Source organism: Lissotriton vulgaris, chromosome 12 (genome assembly GCF_964263255.1).
Source record: "Lissotriton vulgaris chromosome 12, aLisVul1.2, whole genome shotgun sequence".
In the NCBI taxonomy this organism is placed as follows: domain Eukaryota; kingdom Metazoa; phylum Chordata; class Amphibia; order Caudata; family Salamandridae; genus Lissotriton; species Lissotriton vulgaris.
In genome coordinates this window covers 164,112,248-164,136,667 of record NC_141700.1, presented here as the reverse complement: position 1 = coordinate 164,136,667, position 24,420 = coordinate 164,112,248, and the positions used below count along the sequence as shown (strand labels likewise).

General features: G+C 43.5%; 1 protein-coding gene across 2 annotated transcripts in view; it reads left to right on the top strand.

The window, feature by feature from the left end:
* AMFR (autocrine motility factor receptor) overlaps positions 1-24,420 on the top strand; it is a 400,143-nt gene that overhangs the window by 91,540 nt on the left and 284,183 nt on the right. For both annotated transcript variants that reach the window (XM_086947689.1, XM_086947688.1), the window contains exons 4-6: positions 10,776-10,928; positions 16,287-16,327; positions 23,763-23,895. In XM_086947689.1, coding sequence (XP_086803815.1) covers positions 10,776-10,928; positions 16,287-16,327; positions 23,763-23,895 — 327 coding nt within the window. The remainder of the gene's footprint in view (positions 1-10,775; positions 10,929-16,286; positions 16,328-23,762; positions 23,896-24,420) is intronic.

The following is a 24,420-nucleotide window of genomic DNA, read 5'->3' as shown; positions in this document are numbered from 1 at the left end:
GCTGCCCTGTGTAAATATTACTATCTCATAATAGCGGCACAAGACAAGTCACTGAAGGCAGTTCTGAAATACATTTTTACGGAACCCGGGAAACCTTGGTCAACCACCTTCACCATGGCGAAGGAGCTCCTCAATCTCGCCACCGATTATTTTAACCCTGAGCTAGTTAATTATGCAGCAATTAAAAATGCCATCAAAAAACAAGTCTGTATCCGTTCCCGGGAAATGGATATGGAGTCACTGGCAAAACGAGGTTTCCATGAGTCCCTATGCCTGCTGCACATAGTGCATAATCCCAAACACCATCTCAAGCAGGCGGTGGGCCGCTCTGCCCTTCACATGATCTTAGCCTACAGATTACACCCTCTGCCTATTAAAGAACTATACGCTCTCGAACTGACAGGTCGGGGAGTTCCGGAATGCAGACTCTGCAATTACAAACGAGAGTCGCTGGCCCATCTATTACTTTGCTGTCCGGCCCTGCGCGCAGCACGCAACCTTTACCTTAGGCCAATTCTACGACAAATGGGGACACGCACCGCAAAGGAGGCGGTCCATCAACTATACACATTGACTATAGTAAAGCAAATGGCCTCCTTTGGAAAGTTTATCCAACAGACACGGGCCAAGCTGATGGCTACCCAGGGCATAAATGATTAAAGACCTTGCAGTTGTAGGCGGGGCTGCCCTTGCACAGACACCATTCTTTTGAGCTTGCCAGTGCCCGGGATTCAATATACAGACTTATCAGCTGACTAACTTGTTGTTAATCTTTTATAATATTGCACTCTGTTTTTAATGTGTTTTTAATGTAATGGTTTTGAGTAACCAAACAATAAATTCATTCATTCATTCACCTGTAAGATGGCATGTACAGGCACAAAAATTTCCGGTTCCTCTGGGAAAGAGGGGGTGATCGTTCGGACTCCCTGCCTAATGCGAGTATATAAAAAGGTGTCCATCACTCAGGGTGATCGTTCCCAAAAAAAGGACTGCTCAGCAGTGCGGAATCTTCTCTGCACATACAAGTCGCCCCAGCAGCGAAGTTCCAAGTCTGTAAGTAGTTTTCGACATTTTGCTTCACAAGTGACCGTCAGGTGGGGGTCATTTGCCAAGGGCGCTTTGGGGGAGTAAAAGAACGAGGTGTCCATGGCTTGGGCTAGGCGGTGCCAGGCCATAGTTGTGCAGTCCACCATGGATGGATCCGATTTCCTGTGCCCTGCATGTGTGTATATATACCCAGTCTTGACTAGTGGGGCCATATGTCCGTCTTCAACGGCCAGGGGAGCCATGTATGGTCGTGGGTAGAACCAGTAGGCAGCAAAGTGTGCTTGGGCGCAGTGATAGTATCTTTCGAAGTTGGGGACCTCAAATCCCCCCTTGTGAAACGGCAGCATAAGTGTGCCAAGACTAATCCGTGCTTCCACCCCCAACCCCCCCCCAAATTAGTCTTGTCAGTTGCGTCTTCAGTGTGCTGAAGAAGAACCGGCCTGGGTCATACGGTATTTTGACAAAGAGGTACAATAGTTTAGGTAGAATCACCATTTTGATGAGAGCAACACGTCCCGCCATTGAGAGTGGTAGACGCAGCCACCTAGTAATGCAGTCTGTAATCTTATCGATCGCCGTACTGTAGTTAGCCCTCATCATGGTATCCTTTTGTCTAGTAATTCAAACGCCCAGATATTTCAGTTCATCCATTTCCCATTGCAGGGGGAAGTCGAGCTGGTGGGGGTGTGTGTTGTCTGTCAGGGGGAATATTGCAGACTTAGCCCAGTTTATTTGCACCCCAGCAAGTCCGCCGAACTTAGTAATTTCATGTAATACTGGATTTAAATTGTCTCGGTTTTTTTTTAATGTACAGCGTCGTATCGTCCGCATAAAGCGAGACTAGCAGTTGTCTATTGGGATAGATGAGAGCACAATCGTTATGTCTCTGACGAAGTTTCCCGGCCAGGGGCTCGATGGCGCTCGCGAAAAGTATCGGGGAGAGGGGGCATCCTTGACGTGTCCCTCTCTGAATATCAAAGGGGGTGGACCTGGCTCCGTTGATCAACACAGTTGCTGTAGGTCGATAATATAGCAACTTCACCCATTCTATGAAACTGAAGGGCATTCCTATGTACTGCAAAGTGCCAAATAGGTAGTCCCATTCAAGCGAATCAAAAGCTTTGGTGGCATCTAAAAAAAACGCCACAGCCTCGTAATGTGGATCCATGTCTTGCAACACTGCATGGAGGGTGCGCAAATTATGAGAGGTGGAACGATTGGGTACAAACCCTGCCTGATCTGGTAGGACCAGGCGCTCCGTGAGGAGGTTATGGCGCGTCGCCAGTATTTTAGCTAAGATCTTAGTGTCACAATTTAGTAAGGACAATGGGCAGTAGGAGTCGCAGTGGGTAGGAGATTTGTCGGGTTTGAGAAGGGAAGTTATTATTGCTTCATGCATAGTGCGAGGGAGGCTGCCCTCTTCTAGCGCCCCATTAAATACCGGTTTTAATATAGGGGCTAAAATGGGAGAAAGGGTTTTATAAAAATCTATCGGAAGACCGTCAGACCTGGGGGCTTTACCAGAGCGCATAGCCATGATTGCCTCCGTAATTTCGCCTGATTCCAATTCCAAGTGCAGGAATTTTTGCTGGGTACAGAGCTACATCTTCAAAATAAGTGGACAAGTCTAGTGGTTTCTATTCTATGAGAGGAGTAAAGGGTCCGATAATACTCCCCAAAAATTCGGAGTTTTTGGGAAGATTCCGACATAGTGTACCTTGAGCATCTTGGATTTCAGTAATGTAATTGGCAAATTTAGGTGGCCGAACTGAGTTAGCCAGAGCACGCCCCGGTCTATCTCCCTCCCTGTAAATGAGTGTGGTAAAGGGCTAACCCAAAAATTTGCATTCCCTGTCTGCAACTGTCGTATAGTCAGTTATTTTCTCTCTCATTTGGGCCTAAAATGTTTTGTCGCCCGGAGTTTGAGCAATGCTGCACTCAAGCGCACGTAATTCTTTCTCCATTTTATGCAAGTCATTCCGTAGTGATTTAAGAATCCCTCCTCCCTTGGCAATGCTCCACCCGCGAACAGTGACTTTGAATGCCTCCCACACCATTGTGACACTAAAGATAGAAGACATGTTGCGGTAAAAAAAATCGCGAATATCCTGCTCCATTTCAGTTCTAAAAGCAGTGGCCCTAAGGTGAGCAGGATTTAGCTGCCAGCTCAGATAGGGGGAGCAGTCCAAAGGAATCTGGAGCTTCAACAGGACCGATGAGGGATCCGAGTAGGTGCGGGCTAGGTGGGATGCATTTTTGATCCAATGGGCCATTCCTGCAGATATGAAAATATAGTCCAAGCGTGCCCAGGATGAGTGTATATTTGAGTGGTGTGTGCCTTCCTGTAAAGTAGGATGGGTGTACCGCCAGGCGTCTACAAATCCATTTTCGGCAATTATTTATTTATTCATTTTATTTTATTTAAAGAGTTTTATATAGCGCTGGCTAGACCCGGAGGTATCAGAGGGCTTTACATGAGAATCAACAATATAACAGAAAAAGTTCAACAATTACAAAATAAATCCCAGAAAAATAGGCAATACAATTAGGAGAGGGGAGAGAGTGTCACAAAGCGCTCTTTGCGTGGTTGTGTAGTGTGTAGGAAGGGGCCGTGACCTGTCCATGGGGGGTCGTAATGCTGTATTAAAGTCTCCTCCCCATATAATGTATGTAATTCCTAGCGTCTGTATCTTCCCCCACAATATAAGCAGAGCGTTGGGGTTGTCTACGTTTGGGACCATAGTAGTTTACAAACAACACTTCGTGAGAATGCAATCTGCCCCACACCATACAAAACCTGCTATCAGCATCAGTATCTGTACCTTTAGGAGTAAAAGCCACTCCGCGTTTAGGATGGTAACACCTCTCGAATAATTGGAGTAGGAAGAAAACGTACGGCAGGAGGCCCAGCGTGATGCAAATTTTGTGGTGTTACTAGGTGAAAGGTGTTTCCTGAAGGAGAGCAATGGTCACCCCCTGCCTATCCAGGTAACCTAATATCTGTCTGCGTTTTCTCAGGTCGTAAGGCCCCGAAAGTTCCATGTGGTTAACTTAATCGACTGTAAAGCCGTCTTCTCATATGGGGGTTCTACACTCATGTTCATTGCAGTTCACTTTGTCAGGAAGTGTGGGTCGCACATCAAATAAAGCCAGCAAAGACTCAGTGTTGAACTCCGTACATGGTGTGATTGTCATAACAACTACATCACATATTAATGCATTCTGCTCAGCAATATTAACACCCTCCCACACCGGCATCCCCAACTTGCCGGGCATAAGGTACCCTCCCAAATAGGCAAACTTTCTCATGAAACGCATCCCCTAGGAACCTCAAGAGGGGGGGGGAAGAAGGGGGCGGTTCGCCCTTTAGAGGGGGGATATGAGCCACTAGGGGCTCCAGACCTGCCCATACATCTCCCTACTTTCACCCACTGACACCCCAGCAATGAGCTAGGCAGTCAATTGTGGGACGGAGAGGACTGTCTGAGCAATATAAACATTTCATACTGTGACAACAAGGAAAAACAGTTTTGTACATCACCAGTGCAGATCGTTACGTGTCTTAAGAACAGTCTGATGAGGAGGACCCTCCGAAGAGACATGAGGAGGACCCTCCGAAGAGACAAGCCACAGCGTGAGTTAGTCCTGCTGGGAGAGAGGAGAGTTCGATCTGGACCTGCCGCCGGAGTCGTTGTCTCTGGAGGATGTCTGCCTGTGGCGTTTCAGATATTCCTCAGCCAGCTGCGGAGATGTAAAAAAGTGTTGGTTCCCACGATGGGTAATCTTGAGTTTGGCCGAGTAAAACCTTGCGTAGGGGATTTCCAGGGACAGTAGTTTCTTCTTCACTCCAGAGAATTTGCGTCTCGCCTCCTGCACCATAGGGGTGAAATCCGGATAGAACGATAGCGTTGTGTTTTCATATAGTATTTGAAGTTTTTCACGAGCTATGCAGAGTACCGTGTCCCGCTCTCGATAATTAAGGAATCGAGCAATGATGGGCCGGGGTGGTGTACCAGGAGGGGGACGGGCAGCCAAAGAACGGTGCGCCCTCTCAACAGTAAGGTGTGTTGAGAAGGAGTCTCTGCCAAATAGGTCGGTCACCAGTTTTTCAATGAAGTCCTCCATTCGCCCAGCGTAAACAATCGTCTCTGCAAGGTCTAAGATACGCACGTTGTTCCTTCGGGAACGTGCCTCCAAATCCTCGTTCTTGTCGGCTATAATTTTAAGGAGCTTGTCCGTCTGTGTGATTTGGCGGCCGCTAGTTGTTGCGGTGTCTTCCAGGTCAGATATCCTGCTTTTGGCTTCCTTCAAGCGGGTATCATGTTGGTCCAATTTTGCCATGATGGTGTCCATTCTAGTATTTAGCGCGTCTATCTTAGAGTCCATAGATGTTAAGCTTTATTTCATTCCTAGGAGTGATTTCCAGTCTTCATCTGGTGCGGCCCCCACGATTGGAGGTGTATGGTCAGCAGCCTGGGACCCAGGGGTCTTCTTTGATTCGAATGGCAGCTTGGCCTGTTTGGCGTCAGTTCGCCCCATTTTGCGTCGATGGGTAGCGGCCTGTAGGTGAGGAGGAGACGAGGTTGGCACTCGGTTGACTTGTGCAAGAGCCCAGGGGCCGTTTGTGGTGGGCAAGTATTACCAGTAGCTGACTGATGTAAGGTCCAGATAGGCCTTGCGCGGCAGCAGATGAGGCAGAGCACGATATTGGCGTTGCTGGGCTGGAAAAGTGGCCCTGAGGCTGTGTTGGGGGAAGGAGCTCACAAAATGGAGGGCTGGTCAGGAAAGCGTCCAAAAGGTAAATCGCACCCACATACAGAGCGGGCCCAATGCGTTCCCGGCGTTCCCAGCTTTTTTGCAGCCTTCAGTTGGGAATCTCGCTAATGCTGTGGCTTTTTGAGTATTGTCATGCAGCCAGAGGCCCCCCAGAAGAGCGGATGCCGGGGCAAGGTGGGAGCTGGTTTTTGCAGGAGAGGAGGCAATCGTGGCGCGGGCCGGCTCCGCAATCCAGGCAGTGCGCCGCGATGCCAAGGAGGTCAGCACTTACCTCGAGCGCAGCCCTAGTCTGCAAGGGGGGTGTAGCAGTGTGGCGGGAGGCGGCTCTTCACTTCCTTGGCAGCAAATGTGGCGGGCCCCAGGTAGTCAGGAGGCAGGTCTCTATGGTCGTCCGGTATGTGCCCCGGAATTATGCTGTTGGCGGCTCAGAGGGGCCCAGGGCGATGCAGGACACAACTCCCGATCCCGGCGCCCGGGCCTCCGCAGACAGTAGGCGTGTAGAGTCAAGGCCCCATATCACGGCCCCCAGGTGGTGATCTCAGCAGATCGCGGTGATTTGGTCATCCCTCCACTGTCCGGGGGAGGAGAGCACAGTCACACCGCCTATTCGGGTCCCCAGGCAGTCTCAGGGCGGCGGTATTGCAGGTGGTGAGGGCGATTGTGTGTATGCAGCGCTTCACTCACAGACAGACCTCAGACCGCGTCCTAGCGTAGAGTCGGTAGCCAGGTAGCGGGCCCACACGGAGCAGGCTGCAGCCTGTATGCAAGTTAAGGCAGCGTTATCTCAGTCCCAGCAGGAGATAGAGCGGCCTACGTGGTATCGGAGAACTCCTCTCAGTCTCAGGAGTCTGTTGGTGATGAAATGAACAAAGTTTGTGCGCATTAGGATGGCATGAAGGAAGTGGAAGTGCTCAGACCGGCCGGAGCCTCACTAAAGTTCGGCCATCTTGGTCTGGCGCCATCTAGCACCCCCAACCGGATCTTTTTGTTTACCTAAAGAAGTGGTAGACATCCTCTTGGCTTTTGGTAAACCCTCCATGAAATCTGTCTATGCAGGACACTTTAATGTGTCTGCTTATTAGGGCTAGTCAAAATGTTTGGATCCTTCTGTAGCCCATTTTCTCATGTTTTACACTTGCAGTCTCTTGCCCGGTAGGGCTTGGCAGTTGCTGCTTTTGTAGATTTGGCTGCTCTATTAACTGTTGTGTTCCTTCCTGATCATGATCCTTTGTTTGTTGCTACATATTGCATGCGTTTTGAAAGGTTTGTTTTGTTTGTCCACGCTTCTTTTAGTATTCTTCAGTGGGATTTGCATTTGGTGTTCACTTTCCTATGCACCTCCAAGCCAATGCACAGTTACGTGGTTCATCTGCTAATGTTGAAAACTGTTTTCTTGGTGGAAATAACTTCTGCCCATATGGATTGTTAACTGAAAACCCTCCCAGTCCAACTGCTATTCATTGTGTTCTTTCCATATAAACTGGTGCTTTGCACTTGCCCTTCATTCCTGCTGAAAGTTGTGTTGGTCAGTCAGTCTGTTTCCCGTCTTTTTTTCATCCTCCTTATCCCCCAAAAGAAGAGGAGTAGCTGAAGTGATCTGGATTCCAGGCACCCATGGTCATACTATATCCACTGCAGCCAGGAAGGCCAAGTGCACTATCTCACCTTTCTTTGCAATAAGATAGTCTATGCAGTGACTAAAGAAACCCCAATTGCCTGGCATTCTTGCCGGCTTCATGAGGGCTGATGCTACTTCCACTGCTTTCAGTGCTCAACAATGTCTTGGTGGCTAATATTTACCAGGTGAGTACATTGTGATGCTCGTGTACTTTTGTTAAGCAGTATTGCCTCACAGCTCAGGCTTGCAGTTATGGGTACTTTGCCAGGTTGTGTTGCACGACTTCCATAGGTCGTCGGCACTACTCACTGCCATATTCTGGAGGATATTGCTTTGGGATATTTTCATAAGGTGAGGTATCTATTGGAAGAGGTAAAGGAATACTTGCCTCTAGTAAGAATATTTCTGGTGAATATTATATCTTCACTAAGATACCTTTCCACTCTGACTCCTCCCTTTTGAGTTGGTACCATTAATAAGATCCCAAGGTATGTTATTTGTTGGCTACTGTTATTGCAGTTTATGTTTTCTATCGCATCTGTATTCTTTGAAGTGGTATAGAAAAGGGACAAGGAAATATCGCCAGTGAGCAGTATGTTGCCTTGTATGCCCCAGTATAATTAAATCTTAGGCTTAGCTGGATGGCGTCCGCTTGTGGTGCTGAAGAACTGTTACTCAGGAAAAAGATTCCAGGCCCAGTTTGGCGATAGTCATAAGGTGAGGAATCTTTGGGCAAGTCTAGTATCGACCAGAAATACTGTTACTGAAGGTTAGTAAATTTTTCTTCACTTTCTAAATTGCATTTTAATTTATAGTAAATGACAGCGCCACACCATCTCACTCTACTCTGCTTCTGCAATGGCTGGGATGCAGTGGCCCCCAAAATCTGTAAGGAGTGTGGAGCAAAATCTGTGCTTAAAAACCTGATGCTGACTGCTTACCAGTTTGTTCTGTATCAAATTAACGCAGCCATTGGAAGTTTAATTTAATTGAAGCCAGGTGGAATAACACTGCAACTCGTTAATTTCGGTTCTTATTGAAAATGTAGTACTGGTGAAATCTCCCTGATCATGTGCAGCCACCTAGTAACCACTTTACAGTTAAACACTGAAGCAGATCCTCTGTATTTCCATTTGAATATTAACAATTTTTGTTTTGCTGTTTTGTTTGAGACCAAACATGACAAGTTTCTTCTTGCAGGTTTTTAGGTCTTTGCTACCAGACAGCAAGAGTTGTTTGTGGGCCATACCAAACCCTTAAAGTTGGCTTACAGCCCGTCCACTCTTTCCATTCGTCGTATTTTTTGTGGTTGGTGTCGTCATTTGCTTGCTTCTTATGTGATGTTTTTTTCCTCTTCCTTTACCTGTGTGTTTCCCTCCCTCGTCCCTTTGATTGGCTGACATGTATCTTTCGACTCCTATATTTGAGGAACTACTTGTTTTTGTTAAGTATTCCATGAAGAGTCCATGTATATTCTAGCTCTTTTCCTTGTGTGCTCCTCTCTCGTGTGCTTCCCTCATGCTGCTGTTATCCTCCTTTTCCCACCAGCTTTATTTTTATGTTTATTTGATCCTCCTCTCTGTGTTGCTACTCACGCCCCTTCCTCCACTGCCCCCCCATGCTTAGCAGACGTGTGTAAAAAAAAAAACATATTTTTTTAAAGTTTGATTTTTGGGGGTAGGTTGTGTGGGCAGCGCTGCTTTTTCCTGCTGGGCACTCTGCTACAACAAAAGCTCTTTGCACAGAAACATAAAAAAAGTATTTACTAATCTAAGTGGCATCCGAATTTTAGATCGGGCAATTAAAAACAGATGAACCCGCATCATCCAGTAGGTGCGCATTCGGCAGTGACAAATGCACATGCATACATCATACATCATGTGGAGAAGTGTGGCTCACTGGTTAGAGCAGGCAGACCCTGAAGCAGAGGTCAGACCCCGGGACCAGGGTTCAATTCCCGTCGCGGCAGGGTCTTGAGCTCAAATGTCCGCGGACTCGATAATTCTCTCTTCGGTGCCTGCTCTAATCATGGGTTCACACTCTGCAACTCTGGGCATTAAGCTTGCTTAATCTCCACAACGGCCCCCCGCGGCGGGATGCCTGGCTTTCACCTTGGGGATGCCCTGTAGGGGCTATCTCACTGGGAAAAGCCAGGACGGGTTCCCAAGGCAAGCGCGGAGATACCCCTTCGGGGGTCGATTCAGGCGCTATATAAGAAACATCATAATAATAATAATAATAATAATGTATGCGTTAGCCCACAGAATGACACAGCCACCAAAAACAGTTTTGTTATTATGCTTATTCCTACCTGCCCCCTCCCCTGACCCCGCCACAAGTGCACAGCATTGGTGCAGATCATGGAAAGAACCAATAGGGCCCAAAGGTGAAACCTGTTTGCTTTGCCAGTGCTTTTAAAAAAAATTATTCTCTCAGCGCATTTCCAATGAAAATCAAAGCTTGATGTGCCTTTAAATGAAAAAATATATTTTATGACGATTGAAAACTTTGTATTTACACAGCTGTCTGTATTATACCAAATCCTAAACATAAATTTGCTGGGGAACATGTAATTCTATATCCTGCAAACAGTTGTTGCCTATCAAACTAGCTTATTCTTTCACATGTTCTTTCTTACTCTTCAGTTTGATCCTGGTGCTTTAGTCCTTTTACCCTATTACTTTTGTTCATTTCATAAGCATAATATTTTATTGAAGCTTAGCATATGGGCTCTTCATGGGAATATGGATTAATTTGTATGAAAGAGATTCGTGTGTCTGCAGTGTGTTTACCATTGTCATTGTGGTGTAATGAGTAAATTCATTGCTAACTTGAAGAGTATTTTTGCTTCCTTTAACTACAATCTTGAAATGATGCACTAGATAGGCATTGCTGGGAGAGGAAAGGGCCAAGGAACATATACAGATCCCAAATCGTAGTAGAATTGCTTGTGGCATTTGTAGACTGATGCTCACTCTCTCAAAACTGGTTTTCTGCACATAGGTGCTGCCTGTTATAGAATCCTAAGGAAATAAAATGCACCATTACTGATGGGCTGCAGTTATTTGTTTTCACTCTATAACAAAATATAATTAGAATCCGTTATTGTTTGAGGTGCACAATTACTGAATCACAATTTTTTTAGACACTTAATATACTTGAAAGATGTTTATAGTAATGTACAGATCGCATATTTAGTAAAGCTCAAAAAATGCAGTAAAGCATTCAGTGAGCTAAATTGAAACAAGGTAACCAGTACTAGGACATTGTCAGTGCATGATGGTGTTGTGTATATACAGTTCTTATTAATATTTAATGTTTTGTTTTTCAGCTGTCATTTTCACCAACCACCCCAATGAGTAGCCATGTTAGAGTTCTTGCTCTGTTGGTTGCGATGTTGCTGTCGTGTTGCGGATTAGCAGTTGTCTGTGGTGTGACAGGCTATGCCCATGGAATGCACACTCTAGCTTTCATGGCAGCAGAGGTAACATTATAGTATATTGATTTATCTTTCTTTTTTCTAACCCAATTTTAACATTCTTCCAGAAGTCTTGCCAACCTTCCAGTGTCATAATGTAGACCATCAGTTTTTTCGCTATCGTATTTGCTGCTAAATTTATAACCTATACCTCGTGTTTTAATTAACCCTCAGGAAAGTTGTAATGCCAGCAGGCTATATCATATCTTTAAATCCAACAGTTTTTCCCATGTGTAAATTTTAGGGAGATAATAACTTGTTTGCATTGGTTCATGTATACACTGTAATCCGCTTATCAGTAAGAGTCTTCCTGTTTGCAAGTAGCCTGCCTTGTAAGTAACATACATTCCTTCCCTCATGTTACAACTTATGTCCAGGGTTCGATTGCCATCCCTCCTCAATGGGTCACCTCACTCGATTTGTCATCTAAGATAGTACCTAATGTACCCAGATGGGTTTGAAAAAAAGGAAGAAGAGGAAACTTTCGCCAGGATAGTAGTTTTAAAAAAATAAAACAAATGTAATTGCCTTTTACATGTTATACAACAGTGCCGCTCTCCGCTGCGTCAACAGATAAGTAACTGGATCAGTGTAGTGCATCACAGTGCAGCCTTTACGTGGTCTGGTAGTCCCAAGTTCTGAGTTTATCAGTCACCATTCAGTTGGTGAATGCTTCCACATGTAACCAGGCTGATTCCCCCTCCCCCCCACAAATAACTAAACTATACCCCACCCTCCTCCCCCTTTCCCCAAGCACTGCTATCTCCCTACTACTTCTTTTGAGCTCAGACGTGATCTGCCCCTGCGCTTGAGGTGTGGGTGATGGTGCTTCGCCGGGGATCCCTCTGTTGCATCTCTGGTCAGGATAGTAGTTATCATTGTTGTTTAGGAGACACATGGGAATCGAAACCACTAACAACAACGTATTTGCAAATTGAGCTATTAGTAATATGAAATTCATCAAGAGTGGCTGCCATTATTCTATTTAATATGCAGCATTGAAAAGTAGATATTTTGAGTCTTTCAGTAGTAGTGGTAAAATGTTTAAGAAAATAAATATCCAGAATACAATCCTAAACAAAATCTGAATATTCAACACAAATCATAGTAAAAAAGGAAGCAAACATTTTACATTTTCGACACAGCAGGTAAATAAGAGCATTCTTAGTCTTGGTTACTTAAAAAAACAGTATGCACATATGCATAAATCATTCACAGCCATTCATCAGCAAACTGAAATCTGAAATCTTATCTAAATAATTATTACTTTGTCCTTGTCTTCCCTGCTTGCCAGAGTAGTACTGAATTATAAGTTAGAATGTTCAGTGTTTTTTTAAGTGATCAAGAGCATCTCTCCTGTTTTTAACTCTAAATTCAAAAAGCAATGGTTTCAGTTAAAGTTTCAACAAATAGCCATATGCAAGAGGAGAAAATGCATTTCATCTTCGACTGCGCTTGGAATGCAAATGCTAGTGCTCACGTTAGCTTGTAATAATCTTACTTTAAGGCTAAATGATGGCCGATTTTCCAAACTGAACCTTAACTGTAGGTATCTTATGTAAACTGAAAACATTTGATCACTATAACACATGTCTCCCACAGTACATTAATGCCAAATATATTCTGGGCCTAAAGAAGAGTTATGTGTGGCATTTAATTTTTCAATTATAATTTTGTCTCAGAATCTAGCCTCAGCGAGAAAACAATGTAGATTTTGTAATCAAACTGCGGGAAGGACAATCTGTACATGAGTTGTATAAATATTGGCAACCCAGATTGAATAGACCGATTTACAATTTAATGGTAGATTCCACAACCCTTACTGGTGTACAGGGCTGCCGTATTAGTCTATAGTCTAGCTCAGAATAAAATGGTTTTAATTAAACATCTGTGTGGAACACACATCTCATCTCCTTATCTCAGTAACTGTAATGATGATGACTAGGGACTTGCTGATTTTTCTCAAAAAGTTGGTCTTCTGGAGAGCTATAGACTTTAAATGTGTTTAACACCACAGTTCAGCCCTATACAGTGCCTCTACTTCAGATTTGACAGCAACAATTTTGAGCAGTACAGGTCTCTGATCCCTACTTGTTTTCATCTTATATCTAGATGTGCAATATTAGACATTAGTTTTCTTACCATGATCCCTGATTGTCAGTTTAGAAACCAGAATAATACAACAGAATCTTTTCTACATTGTCAAGGACCAAGCAGAGGTCAAGGAAGGCTAAAAATACCACCCTCCCCTTAGGGCATGACATACCACTGTGAACATATAGACAAACTGAAGCCCTGCTTCAATGGTTTATTGTTTTATTATGCAAGACTATCACATTATCACCCTCTTTGCTAGTAGTTTTAATGCCAGACCTACTATAGTGGGTGAATCTAGAGCTGTAAAGTAAGTGCTACCCATGTCATATCTGTGAGGAAAACGGTGGATTTTCAAGTGAACATGTAAGAGATGCTAATATTATTACATTATATGAGCTTTTATGCGGTTAATAAGCTTTCATGGTATCGGAGCTGCTGAATTTGACTCTGTCTGTAACAAAGAGAGGGGCGATCGATCGCCTGCAAAGCTGCAGGTTAACTCCCTTGCTTAGCCTCCAGTAGTGCTCAATTTGACCCAGTGCTTACAGGTGGGGACCACCGGCCTGCATTTTTGGGGACCAGCACTTATTATTCCTCAAAGACTTTGATCTCGAGCAAATGAGAATAACACAAACACTTGCAAGAAGAGTTAAGACAAATATGGTTAAAGCAGTGATACAAGGAAAACCAGGGATGAAAAAGAACCTGCAAGAGAGCTATAAGGCAATATGGAGTTTCCAGTGAAGGATTAAAAGTGCAACAAGTGGATTCAAGCAGTCTTGGTATTTTGCACTCTGACCTTCGTTTGCGATGCCATTGGCTTTTGAGTAAAACCTTGGGCCCCAGCACTTGTGATTTTTCAAATTAAACACTGGTGTCCACCTCCATGTCAGGACAATGAAATGGCAGCACATTAGCACAGTTCTCCAGACCATACCAAATTGTAATTAGTAAAGTGGTTACAGTTTAGCGGAAGCAAGCTTAATCCCTGTTGATGCAAAGAAGATAATACTTTTAACCCTCAAGACCGAAACCTCACCCTTGAACTAGCCCTTAATTCAACCACGTGTCTAAACTCCCCAGGCTTTCTAAAGATGCTGTTGCTTCATCGGCTGGGATGGAGGGCTGGTGGACACGCCCAAGTCCATTACCAACACTATCCTGTTGTGAGTACAATCATTCTGAAAAAGGAGAGGTAACTTGAATTGCCTAGAATTGCAAATCTTAGTGCTGGGCTCCTGGCTGGCAAGGAGGCATAGTCTACAAAGATTGCGCAATAGAAACGTACTGAAAAATAGACACATGGTTTATTTAATGTGGGTAGCAATGAAGTAGTATAGTAGGAGCGAATCCTAGAGTTTTTGACTGTCAGTAAATTTAAGGGGTGGATTTGTGTTATAGCAAGCAATTGAATAAGGAGTGAAGAACTGTGTTTGCAGTTGACATATCCGTTGTATATCCTCAAGCTACTTGTAAGTGGAGAAGCAGTTGGGCTTGCTTGCATATTGCGACTTGTGGAAGTTAACTTCGAAAATGGCACTGGGAGAAAACGAAAGTGTGTTAAAGAAAAGGGGTACTAGGAAGGGCAAGGTACTAGGAAGGGCAAGGGTACAGATTTCCTATCACCTTGTGCCCAGGACATATGGTTTTGGTGTAAAGGACAACAAATTATAGTGTTTGGACAAGTACACCCAACCCCTAGCAGCACAAAAGCACAAACCATTTAGCTGCTAGTTTACAGGATGGACCTTTTGAAAGTTGACTGTCTACAACTAAGACAGGTTGTTTGTATCTATCGATTTATCTATATTTTTTTTATCAGATTTTCATGTAAGGCTTATGAATGTAAAACCTTATTAGAATGATAGCTGTAAGAAAATGCTGCAAGCTCAGCGTGTTTTGATAAAACAGTAGTAGTAGTTTTAATATAAAGTACATGTGCATGCTTATAAAATGTAATAATGCAAGGCTACTTGCATTGCCACCAGAATGCGCCCTTTTTGTATGCAAATATATGCTGAAGTCTGAAAGCACAATTGTGGATTCTTTGCTTTCAACTTATATGTAGAAAAAATTGTAGCTCGAAAAAGGTTTGCTAAACTATTGTGCAACTTCCAATATTTCTTTGAAGCATCATTTAGTAAAACATCTTTGCTGGATGCCAAGATTTAAAAATAGAGATTAAAAAATGATAATAAGTGTGAAACTCTAATGGGCATAATAAAGGATTACATGAAGATACATTTGGGTCCCAAATCTTAAAGAAAGTGACAACAGTGCACCCACAAGTATATACTCCTGCATCGGTACAGATTTACAGCTTTTAGGAGCTCACAAGATCTTACAGAAGAAGGCGTGGAAACGGCTTGCTTAGCTAACATTTGTGAATTCCTTTTTGGCATTAGCAAATATATAGGCGGATATTATGCGAAAATCTGCTGAGCACTTGCACATTCCTAACATTAACCCCATGTTTTTCCACCCTGGAAATAATTCGAGTAATGTCTTTGTAGAGAGTCCATTTTCAACCTATTTTTTTTTCGGGAAGAGATTGGAGAGGAGTTGGTAAATACCCTTAAACATGCAAGTCTGTGCATATGGAATTACTCCCATGGCATTCCAAGCCTGGAAATACTGCTTCCCGACGAATTTCAGCACCCATATGCAGATTTGCAGAAAGATGGCAAAATCAGAACCTTGCCTGACCCCATGCACTGGTATAACATAAGCCCTTCCAAAACCAAGAGGCTTCTGTTAGAGCTCTGATAAAATGAGCATGCTGCCATAGTTTGTCATCTTACTGTTTGACACCAATAGGGACTAGTGCATTTTTTGTGAACAGGATTAGTAGATTTCTGAAGAATTCCGTCCCTTTGACAAGTAGACATTTTATAAAATTTCACACCCCTGTATGGTTCTTTTAGGTACTTTACAAATCAAGAGACCTCTTTGAAACTCATAAACGTTGAACCTCTGCCTGGGTTTTGCTTTGCAGTACAGTCTTGGTACTTTAAGCAAATGTTTTTAATGTAGCAAAACGGTGGAATGCTGAAAACCTTAATGCAAGTGTCATAAATTATAGATTGGCAAAAGGTAACATTTGAACAGTCCTCTATTTTGCAAAGTGTCTTAACGTCTCCATCTCTTGGTCTAGTTTTAGAAAGGTTGGATTTATTAGTTTATTTCATATTGGCTAGTAAGGAAATTGTCTTAATGTGTGTTTAATACATTTTCATCAGATCATGTTTTTTGTGTGTTTTTTTGCAGTCTATGCTTGTGACAATGAGAACTGCTCACGTTATTTTACGGTGAGTACATTTTGAGGAGTATTTATACAGAATGTATAAATGACGTGGCCTAGACAAGAGTACAGGGAAGCACCCTCTATAGCAAAGTAGGACACATTTGCGGAGAATTCTTTTTTTTATATATAGTAGTACTGTCCGAATTATGTTGTACCCTATTGTAAATCTCTCTGTCGTACAGAATGTGTCGATTGCAATCAGGCCCAGACTGGCCGTTGCGGGCACCGGGCAATCCCCCGGTCGGCCGCATGGGTGGGGGCCGGTTTTGGGCCCCAGGGGGCCGTTTTTGTTACAGGACCGTTTCTGCAGCATAGCTGCAAAAACAGCCCTGTAACAAAATCGGCGAAAACCGGCCCTGGCAAAGAGCACGGTCGCACCCCAATCCACCCCCTCGGGGGAGGGGGAGGCCGCCCGAGCACTTTGCCAGGGCCGGTTTCGGTTCCCAGTCCGGCCCTGATTGCAATAAGAAATCATTCAAAGTTCCATATGAAATCACAACTTTTTAGTATTTTGTGAAATTCTTCTGGAAAGTATATTATTCTGCATCCTTGGGCTGCCAAATGCATACTTGGTGTTAAACTACAGCATTTTATGGGGCTGGTTTTAATTGAATGATGTGAGGACTTTTTGTTGCATAAACCTTCAAGTATTTCTGTAGATGCATTTTGCAGGTGAGGCAAATTCTTTGCACTGACTTGAAGTGTCTTTACTATTACACAGTAGCAGTAATGTAGTTAATTTTGGTCGGTAATTTTAACCTGTTAGAAGGTAGGATCTTCAATATATTGACATTTCAAGATAGTCGGAGGTAGCATTATGAATTGGGGATTTGATTTTAGTCCCTGCTCCAACGAAAAGTTTTCTGAACAGATGTTTTGAGGACGATTTATTGGAGAAATCAGACATGATATTGGTTTGCAATAATTGCCGAACCAATTTGTACATCTAGAATAACTTTATGGTCCTGTGTATTTAACTTTGATGCTGAAATGGTTTCCTTTCCAAAAATTGATGGAATTAACATGTGCCAAAGTGATTTTCATTCTATTTTTTGTCTTAAATATTTTCTATTGTCAACAAGTGGGGCACAGACTTTACACAATTTTACATAAACAAAAGATAACCGCAGGAGAGCATAATTGGATAACTTAAAGCAAACAAAAAAATGAGTAACATAGCAGAGGGGAACATCAGAACATAACTATCTATACCTCAAATAATATATGAAAGACATAAATGTTTAAAACAAGAGCCTCTATATTGCATTTTATTTCATCACAGAGCTGGTACCCCTTGCCTTTGCTAGGCTTTTTCCATCTCATACGTTTCCTTAACCAACAGCCACCAATCATTTATAGAGGGTGGTTATGTAGAAATCCATACCCGGGCTTTTGCCAATCTAGCAGCATCCAGCAGTATTGAAGATAGCTGAGTAAGTCTATAAATCACTATTTTAAAACCAATCATAATTTCTATGACCGTTACTGGTGCCACTATCCCCAACCTCTGAGAAAATACTTGACCGATTTGCTGCCAATATGTCTCTAATTCAGGACAAGTTGCAAACGTGATTAATGCTAGCCACATACAGATCACACCTAGGGCATCTGTGATTTATTTTCATAAACATTTTGGCATATTTCTTTTATGAAAACAGGTGAGACATGATGGAGTATATACCCTCAGAACAAGTAGCAGACAAGGCATCCGTTTGAGATTGCAATGTGTTATATATGGCCCATTCCCCCCCCCTTTTTTTTTATCTTTCTCTCAACAACATTCAGTACCTGATAATCCATGTTCACTGACCGCTGCAAAGATTTTTTTGGGATAGGGGTTATCACAGGCAAATGAAATAAATATGCATATATAAATTAACACAGTTGACTGCGGAGAGAGGCCCTAACTCATAAGAGGTGACACTTTGAGTCATGATGCTCTTCCATTAACATTGGGTAACAATAGTGTATACTACTCCGGGTATTTGCATACATGGTTTATGCCATAACTTTTTTTCATATGCATTTATTTCACCAAATATATTTAATGAAAATCATGATGCAAGGGGTTAAGCTATTGCAAAGGGAATACATACTGCATCTATGCCCCTAGGTAAAAACGTCTGTGTGATCGAGTGAAAATGTGGTTTATAAACCAACATTGGCAAAGCCAGTAGATTTTGCGCATGTGAAAGCAATTGACTTTGCCAATATTTCTTAGCCATGTTGTACAGTAGCATGACTGCTATTCAGCATGGCCAAAAGATAGTGGGACAGAGTAAAGTGGAGTGGTGTAGAGAGGCATAGCGTGGTGTATATTAGATTTATAGAGTGGGGTCGAGTGGAGTGGTGTATAGTGGCATAGAGGTTCTTTGAGCGCATTGTGTGGAGTAGAGTGGCATAGGGTGAGGTGAAATGGCTCAGAGTAGTTTAGTTGTAAGTAACTAAAGCTTTGATGAAGATAGCAGATAGGGTTAAAGCAACATAAATAGGAAGCCATATGCTATGTATATTAAAAGTAGGAAAGCACATTGCACTTCCAGGAATAATAACAAAAAGTTTATAAAATGTTAATAAAACATGCATTGCAAAACGTCAAGGAAGAGCATAAGTCCTTGGGCCATGCTCCAGGGACGAGCTTACACAAGAAAGGAAAGAACGCCTACAGGTACTAAGCAATAGCAGGTTTGCAAATGAGTGACAACAGTATCAATTAATGGTATGCTGTAGACGGGTTGTAAGCCCACTGAATTGTAAACCATGCTTCTTGTTGCACAGCGTGTGCTGTGTAGGTTTGAGACCAAAAACTGCTTTTATTCCCCTTCGCGCGTTTCTCCATTGAACCTTATTTTGTGCTCCATAACCATGCTGCCATTTATACCTGTGTGCTTCAGCTGCTTCCACTTCCAGCTTCATTAAGTCTCTCAAGGTACACCGCAGTATTACACCCTCTCACCCCTGTGGTTGGACCCAATAGGCATTAGACAACATCTGCCTTAGGCAGACAGAAAGTCAGAATATGTAGTGTTGCCCTCTTTTTGAGGGGGAAGAAGTGATTGGAAATCGTGAACAGCCAGAATCTCGCACATGGCCAGAGATTGGTCTCCTTATGCCTAACCATCATCGTTAGAGAGGCGTGATCCTCTTTCTACCTCAGCTTTTTTTCGTAGTATCCTCTGCACTTTTGCTAGGCCTGTCGATAACTCCTCTACGGGTCATGTTTGCCTCAGGGTATCTTACTTTTGTCCACTCCTGAGTTGCTCCAGAGTGTACAGAAAGGCAGCAGACATTAGCATTCGGTTTTCCACTGATAATGGGTTATTCAGTATATTCGAACAATAAATGGAAATGTGTGTCTTTAACCAGGATTTTCATCCTATGGGTAGCCTGCTAGGATTTTCATCACAAGTGGTTCAGAATTCAGATTAAGCTCCACTGTAATAGAATTTCTTCAGGTGTCAATCACTCGCATTCCCTGTTGACAATCTATTAACTCTCCTTATTTTAAAAAAAAGTTTTATATAGCACTGGCTAGACCCGGAGGTATCGGAGCGCTTTACATAAGGTTCCACAGAAATGATAAAATTACTTCAGTTACCCGTTCCATCAGTTACTAGAAAAACAGTAACTATAAATAAATGGAGTTTAGAAGGATAAGGGGGTGGGGTAAAGGGGTAGGAGTTGGATAGAATGGAGAGATGAAGGAGGGTCTGCCCAAAGTCCGGCTGGGAAGTCCACAGTCCATCTCCTCTTTAGCTATCAGGTGGCTCCACCGGGGATCAGCCAAACAGCTAGGTCTCAGCGGGAAAACAATTAAAGAGCAAAAGCATCGGCGGGGAGGAAACAAGACAAATGTCAGAAGTCGGGCTGGGTAGCTGACGGCCATGGCAGTGTGCCGGAGCCAATCTCCCCTATAGCTGTCGATGCAGCTCCACCGGGGATCGGCCATGTATGCGTTTTGGGTTCCACCAGAATAGAGAGAGAAACAGGAGGTGATCCAAAGTCAAGACTCGAGAAGGGTAGGGGGTAGGGAGAAGGGGGAGGAGGGAAGTAAGGTCAGGAGAGACATCGGTCCTGGTGCTACTGGGGAGAGTCTTCAGCTGGCTACTGTGACAAAGATGGTGAGAGGAGAGGTGAGGAAGGGACCGACTCCACGTTCAGAGCTCCTCGTGGTGAAAAGTCTCCCCTGGCTGCCATGTTAAGGTCAGGCAAGGGGTTAAAACCCCTGTGGGTCTCCACATCCGGGTCCTTTTCAAGGATTGCGAAGACCCTTCCTGGGGCCCTGCTTTTACTGCTTTCCCCCCCAGGGTGCCTTTGGGGTGCCCCCGCGCCATACCAGTGTCGTTTGGAGTGCCCAGGGTGAAAGGAACGGCTACTGGCACCACTCAACCTCTAGTTCTGGCTCCTTTCCAGAGGTTTGTACCAGACTTTGGTGCTGGCCACACTGCTGGCTCTCCAGGTATGGACTGGAACTTCTTGGGTCTGCCTGATAGGACACTGCCTTCCAGAGGGTTCACCTGAGAAAGCTGAATACAGTGTTGGACACATATGTAGTGTGGTACCAATAATAATAATACCTGTATCCAAACAGATGCTCGCCCGGAGGACAATGGCTGTCGACGGTGTTGTGAATCCCGCTATGGGGGTGGCAGACAGTTCCTAGTAGAGCTTTATGGCCAATAAAATCACCGGTATGGAGTACAAAGGCAGTGGGCGCTGCAGGAGGCAGGCAGGCCGGGGCGCGGTACAGAGTAGTGGGCACTCATCAGTATGGCAGTGGTGCGCTCCTCACCTCCCGCAGCGGGCACGAGTGGCGGCCGCCGTTATCAGGGAATCCGGTTTTGGGATCCGGCTGAATGCAGCCATCGGTGACGATCGTCAGGTCCTCCGGAGCGCACCGGGCATGTTGCCTCCCCGCCTGGTGTAATGAGCGGGTTGAGGCTGGTGAGTGACAGGGCGAGGAAGCGGCCGCCGGTGTCGGTGGCGAGCAGTGAGTCAGCCACACCGGCTCCTAGGTAGGCGGGGCGCTGTGATGAAAGTCCGGAGGCCGGGCGGCAAACAGCTCCTGGTTAAACGTGGGTCAGTAAGGGGGTATCAGCCGCTATAGCTTGAGGGTATGGTTTGGATGGGCGGTGCAACGTATTCACCAGGCAGGCTGGTCTCGGAACCAGCGCCCGCCATCCTTCTCTTTTTTATATAGTGCTTGAGCATATCGTATGGGGTCTGCCTTTTGTGTTGTGCCTCTGGGGCTGGCCCCCTCCCATAGGGTCTGGGCTTGTAAAATGAGCTCAACCCATTATTAGAGGGCGTATGGAAGGAGAAGGAGTATTTTTTCGAGAACTGGTTGTTCTTGTACAAATGTTGCCAGTGCAGTGTCTTTTTTTTTTTTTTTTTTTTTGTTAGGAAGAAATAGCCATGAGTAAAGTGTCTGAGCTCTCTCCACTCTTGTGAGACCTAATCTGCGGAGTGTTACTGTGTGCCAAATATGCATTGCCTTAGTTTCCTATGTATCAGTTGCTTCCAGTTCAGGCCCCACTGAGGAAAATTATCTATTTAGTGCTGGGCCATAGCTCACCAGATAAAACTTTCAGTGGAAAACTGTCAACTGGTATGAACCGGCTGGGGAGATTGCCTCGGTGTATAAAGCGGTGACTTCCATGAACCCCAACCAATCTTAGCAGCTGTTGACTGCAAAACCTCACAAACGTTTAGCATTTCTCCTATGTATGGCAGAGTATGGTTAGAAATATAGTGAGGTGGGAGTTCACACCCTATTTTCATACTTGAAACGTACATTGGACATTTCCATTTTGAGGATAGTTAAATAAAAGCTTTGGGAACTCAGTAGTGTTCCTTCTCAGGTAATTAAATCGCCATTAAAAATTATTTGCAGAGTGAACATCAAATTCTTGTTTTGGAAGGTTGCGCATGGACTATCGCTGACTTCTTCAGAGGTAATACATCCAGATATTTACCACTCATGAACCATTTCTAGAAGTTTCCTGTGTACCAACCAGGTTTATTCTGCAGGCTGTGATTCAAATCTACTTACTTACTACTTACCATACATACTTCTAAAAACTCAAAATGTATTTATTATTTTGCAATGGCATTTAAGGAATCGCACATTTTTGTTATTCCTTAAATGCAATGTATGAAGCAAAAAAAAAATGCAAATTGTCCTTAAGGAATCTCAAATTACCACCAACTTCAAATTGGTGGTAAGTTGCGAATTCCTTAAAAAATGCACATTTTTGCATTTTTCAAAGTGCCATGTGACACACATAGGGCATGTATGTGCGCCACAAGTGCACCCATGCTTATTTCAGAGGTGCAACAGGGTGTCCTTTGGACACCCCTGCACCCTTGAAATTATTCTCAATTTGCGATTCTCAAATTGCGAATCACAAATTGAGAATAACTTCCCATTCATTCGTATGGGCCTCCTGGCCTATAGAAATGAATGGGAAAGTATTCCTTAATTGCGATTCGCAATTTGCTAATCGCAATTATGGAATACTAAGAATTCGCCAAAAAAATGCGAATTTGTACATACATACCAATTTGCGATTCTGAAATAGCGATTTCTAAAAAATCGCTCTTTCAGAATCGCAAATCAGCTTGATGATACATATGGCTCTAAATCTTCATCTTCCTACTCTAGATAATAGAAAATGTTGAACTGTAGTCAATAATTCTATAGCTGTCTGCGAAGCATTGGCAGATTACCCGTTTGTGGCAAGTCGTTCTGTTTTGGGCAGTTTGCACTGAAAAGTTCCCCTGTTCTCATGTTTGACTCCAGAGTGGATTTGGACATTTACTTTGCAGGCAAACTAAGAGAATGACTGTGTTTTAATTTGGATCACCAGCAAATATTTTTACCAGCTTTAAAACATTTCATAGATTAACATCAGGCTCTACTTTTTGTACTCCATCCTTCTGTAGAAGGCTTTAGAATCTGATCTGTCATGGCCTCTAGTTGAAGAGGAGTTCTCAGCACATTCAGGTTGTTGGGCAGTTTTTAGTGGCTTGAATGTGCTATTCAAACTATTAAATAAACACTATTCTTCGCTGATGGGCATGGTAATGTTTTACTTCTACGTCTAAAACTGCTGTAACGCCCAGGCTGCCATGTGGAATCATTAAAGCACGTGAATCTGTTTATTTTTGTTTTGCTGTTTTATACAGCACAAACTCAACTCAAATGTATTGGAGTGCTTTACATGAGCTACATTACACAAGTACACATTCATTTTAGTAGGCACGGGGAGACTTTGATTTGCCCGGAATCACAGATGTTGAGCAACACAGACTCGAACCTGGTTGCCCAGCTGTAAGACTAATTAATGGTTAAGTATTTTCTTTCTTGTACACAGAATCATACTTTAGGAATGCAAATCCTAAAGCAGCTTAATAATTGTATTTTTTTGTTCCATTAGTTATGTGATTCACCTCTGGGATCTTAACCACGAAGGGACATGGGAGAGCAAGGGGACATATGTTTATTATACAGATTTTATCTTGGAGCTAGCCCTACTTTCCCTGGATCTTATGCATCACATTCATATGCTGGTAAGTATTGCATCAGAAAAGTGAGGCTCTGGCTGCTAAATTACGTTTTAATGTTATATTGCTATATTGTTGGTATAGTTGAGAAGTGTGCAGATCCATATGGGTCCGCATTCTTGTCTATTTTTAGGTCAGTTTTGACTGCTGTTTTGCAGGGTCATGAATTCCCCCTGTATTCATAATAAAAATAGTAATGTTCCAAAATAATGTAAAAAAACTTGTAATGAAGACTTGAATGCTCTACTATCTAGAAATATAACAATGAGAACAATAATTTGGGGTAGTATTTATTCAGGATGTGTTCAAGTTTATTATTGCTATTAGTTTGCATCTCTAACCTCCTTGGATTCAGCTACCATGGCTTTGAAAATGCTTCTGCAAATACTGCATGCAATGGAACAAATGTTTCTGACCTTTTTCTTGTACTTTCTCAAATATCTAGTTTTAGTGCATGGTTGGCGAAGTGTTCTTCTTGTTACATAGCCATTTGTATGGTATGCTTCTACCACAGGTGTTATGTTGCAACAC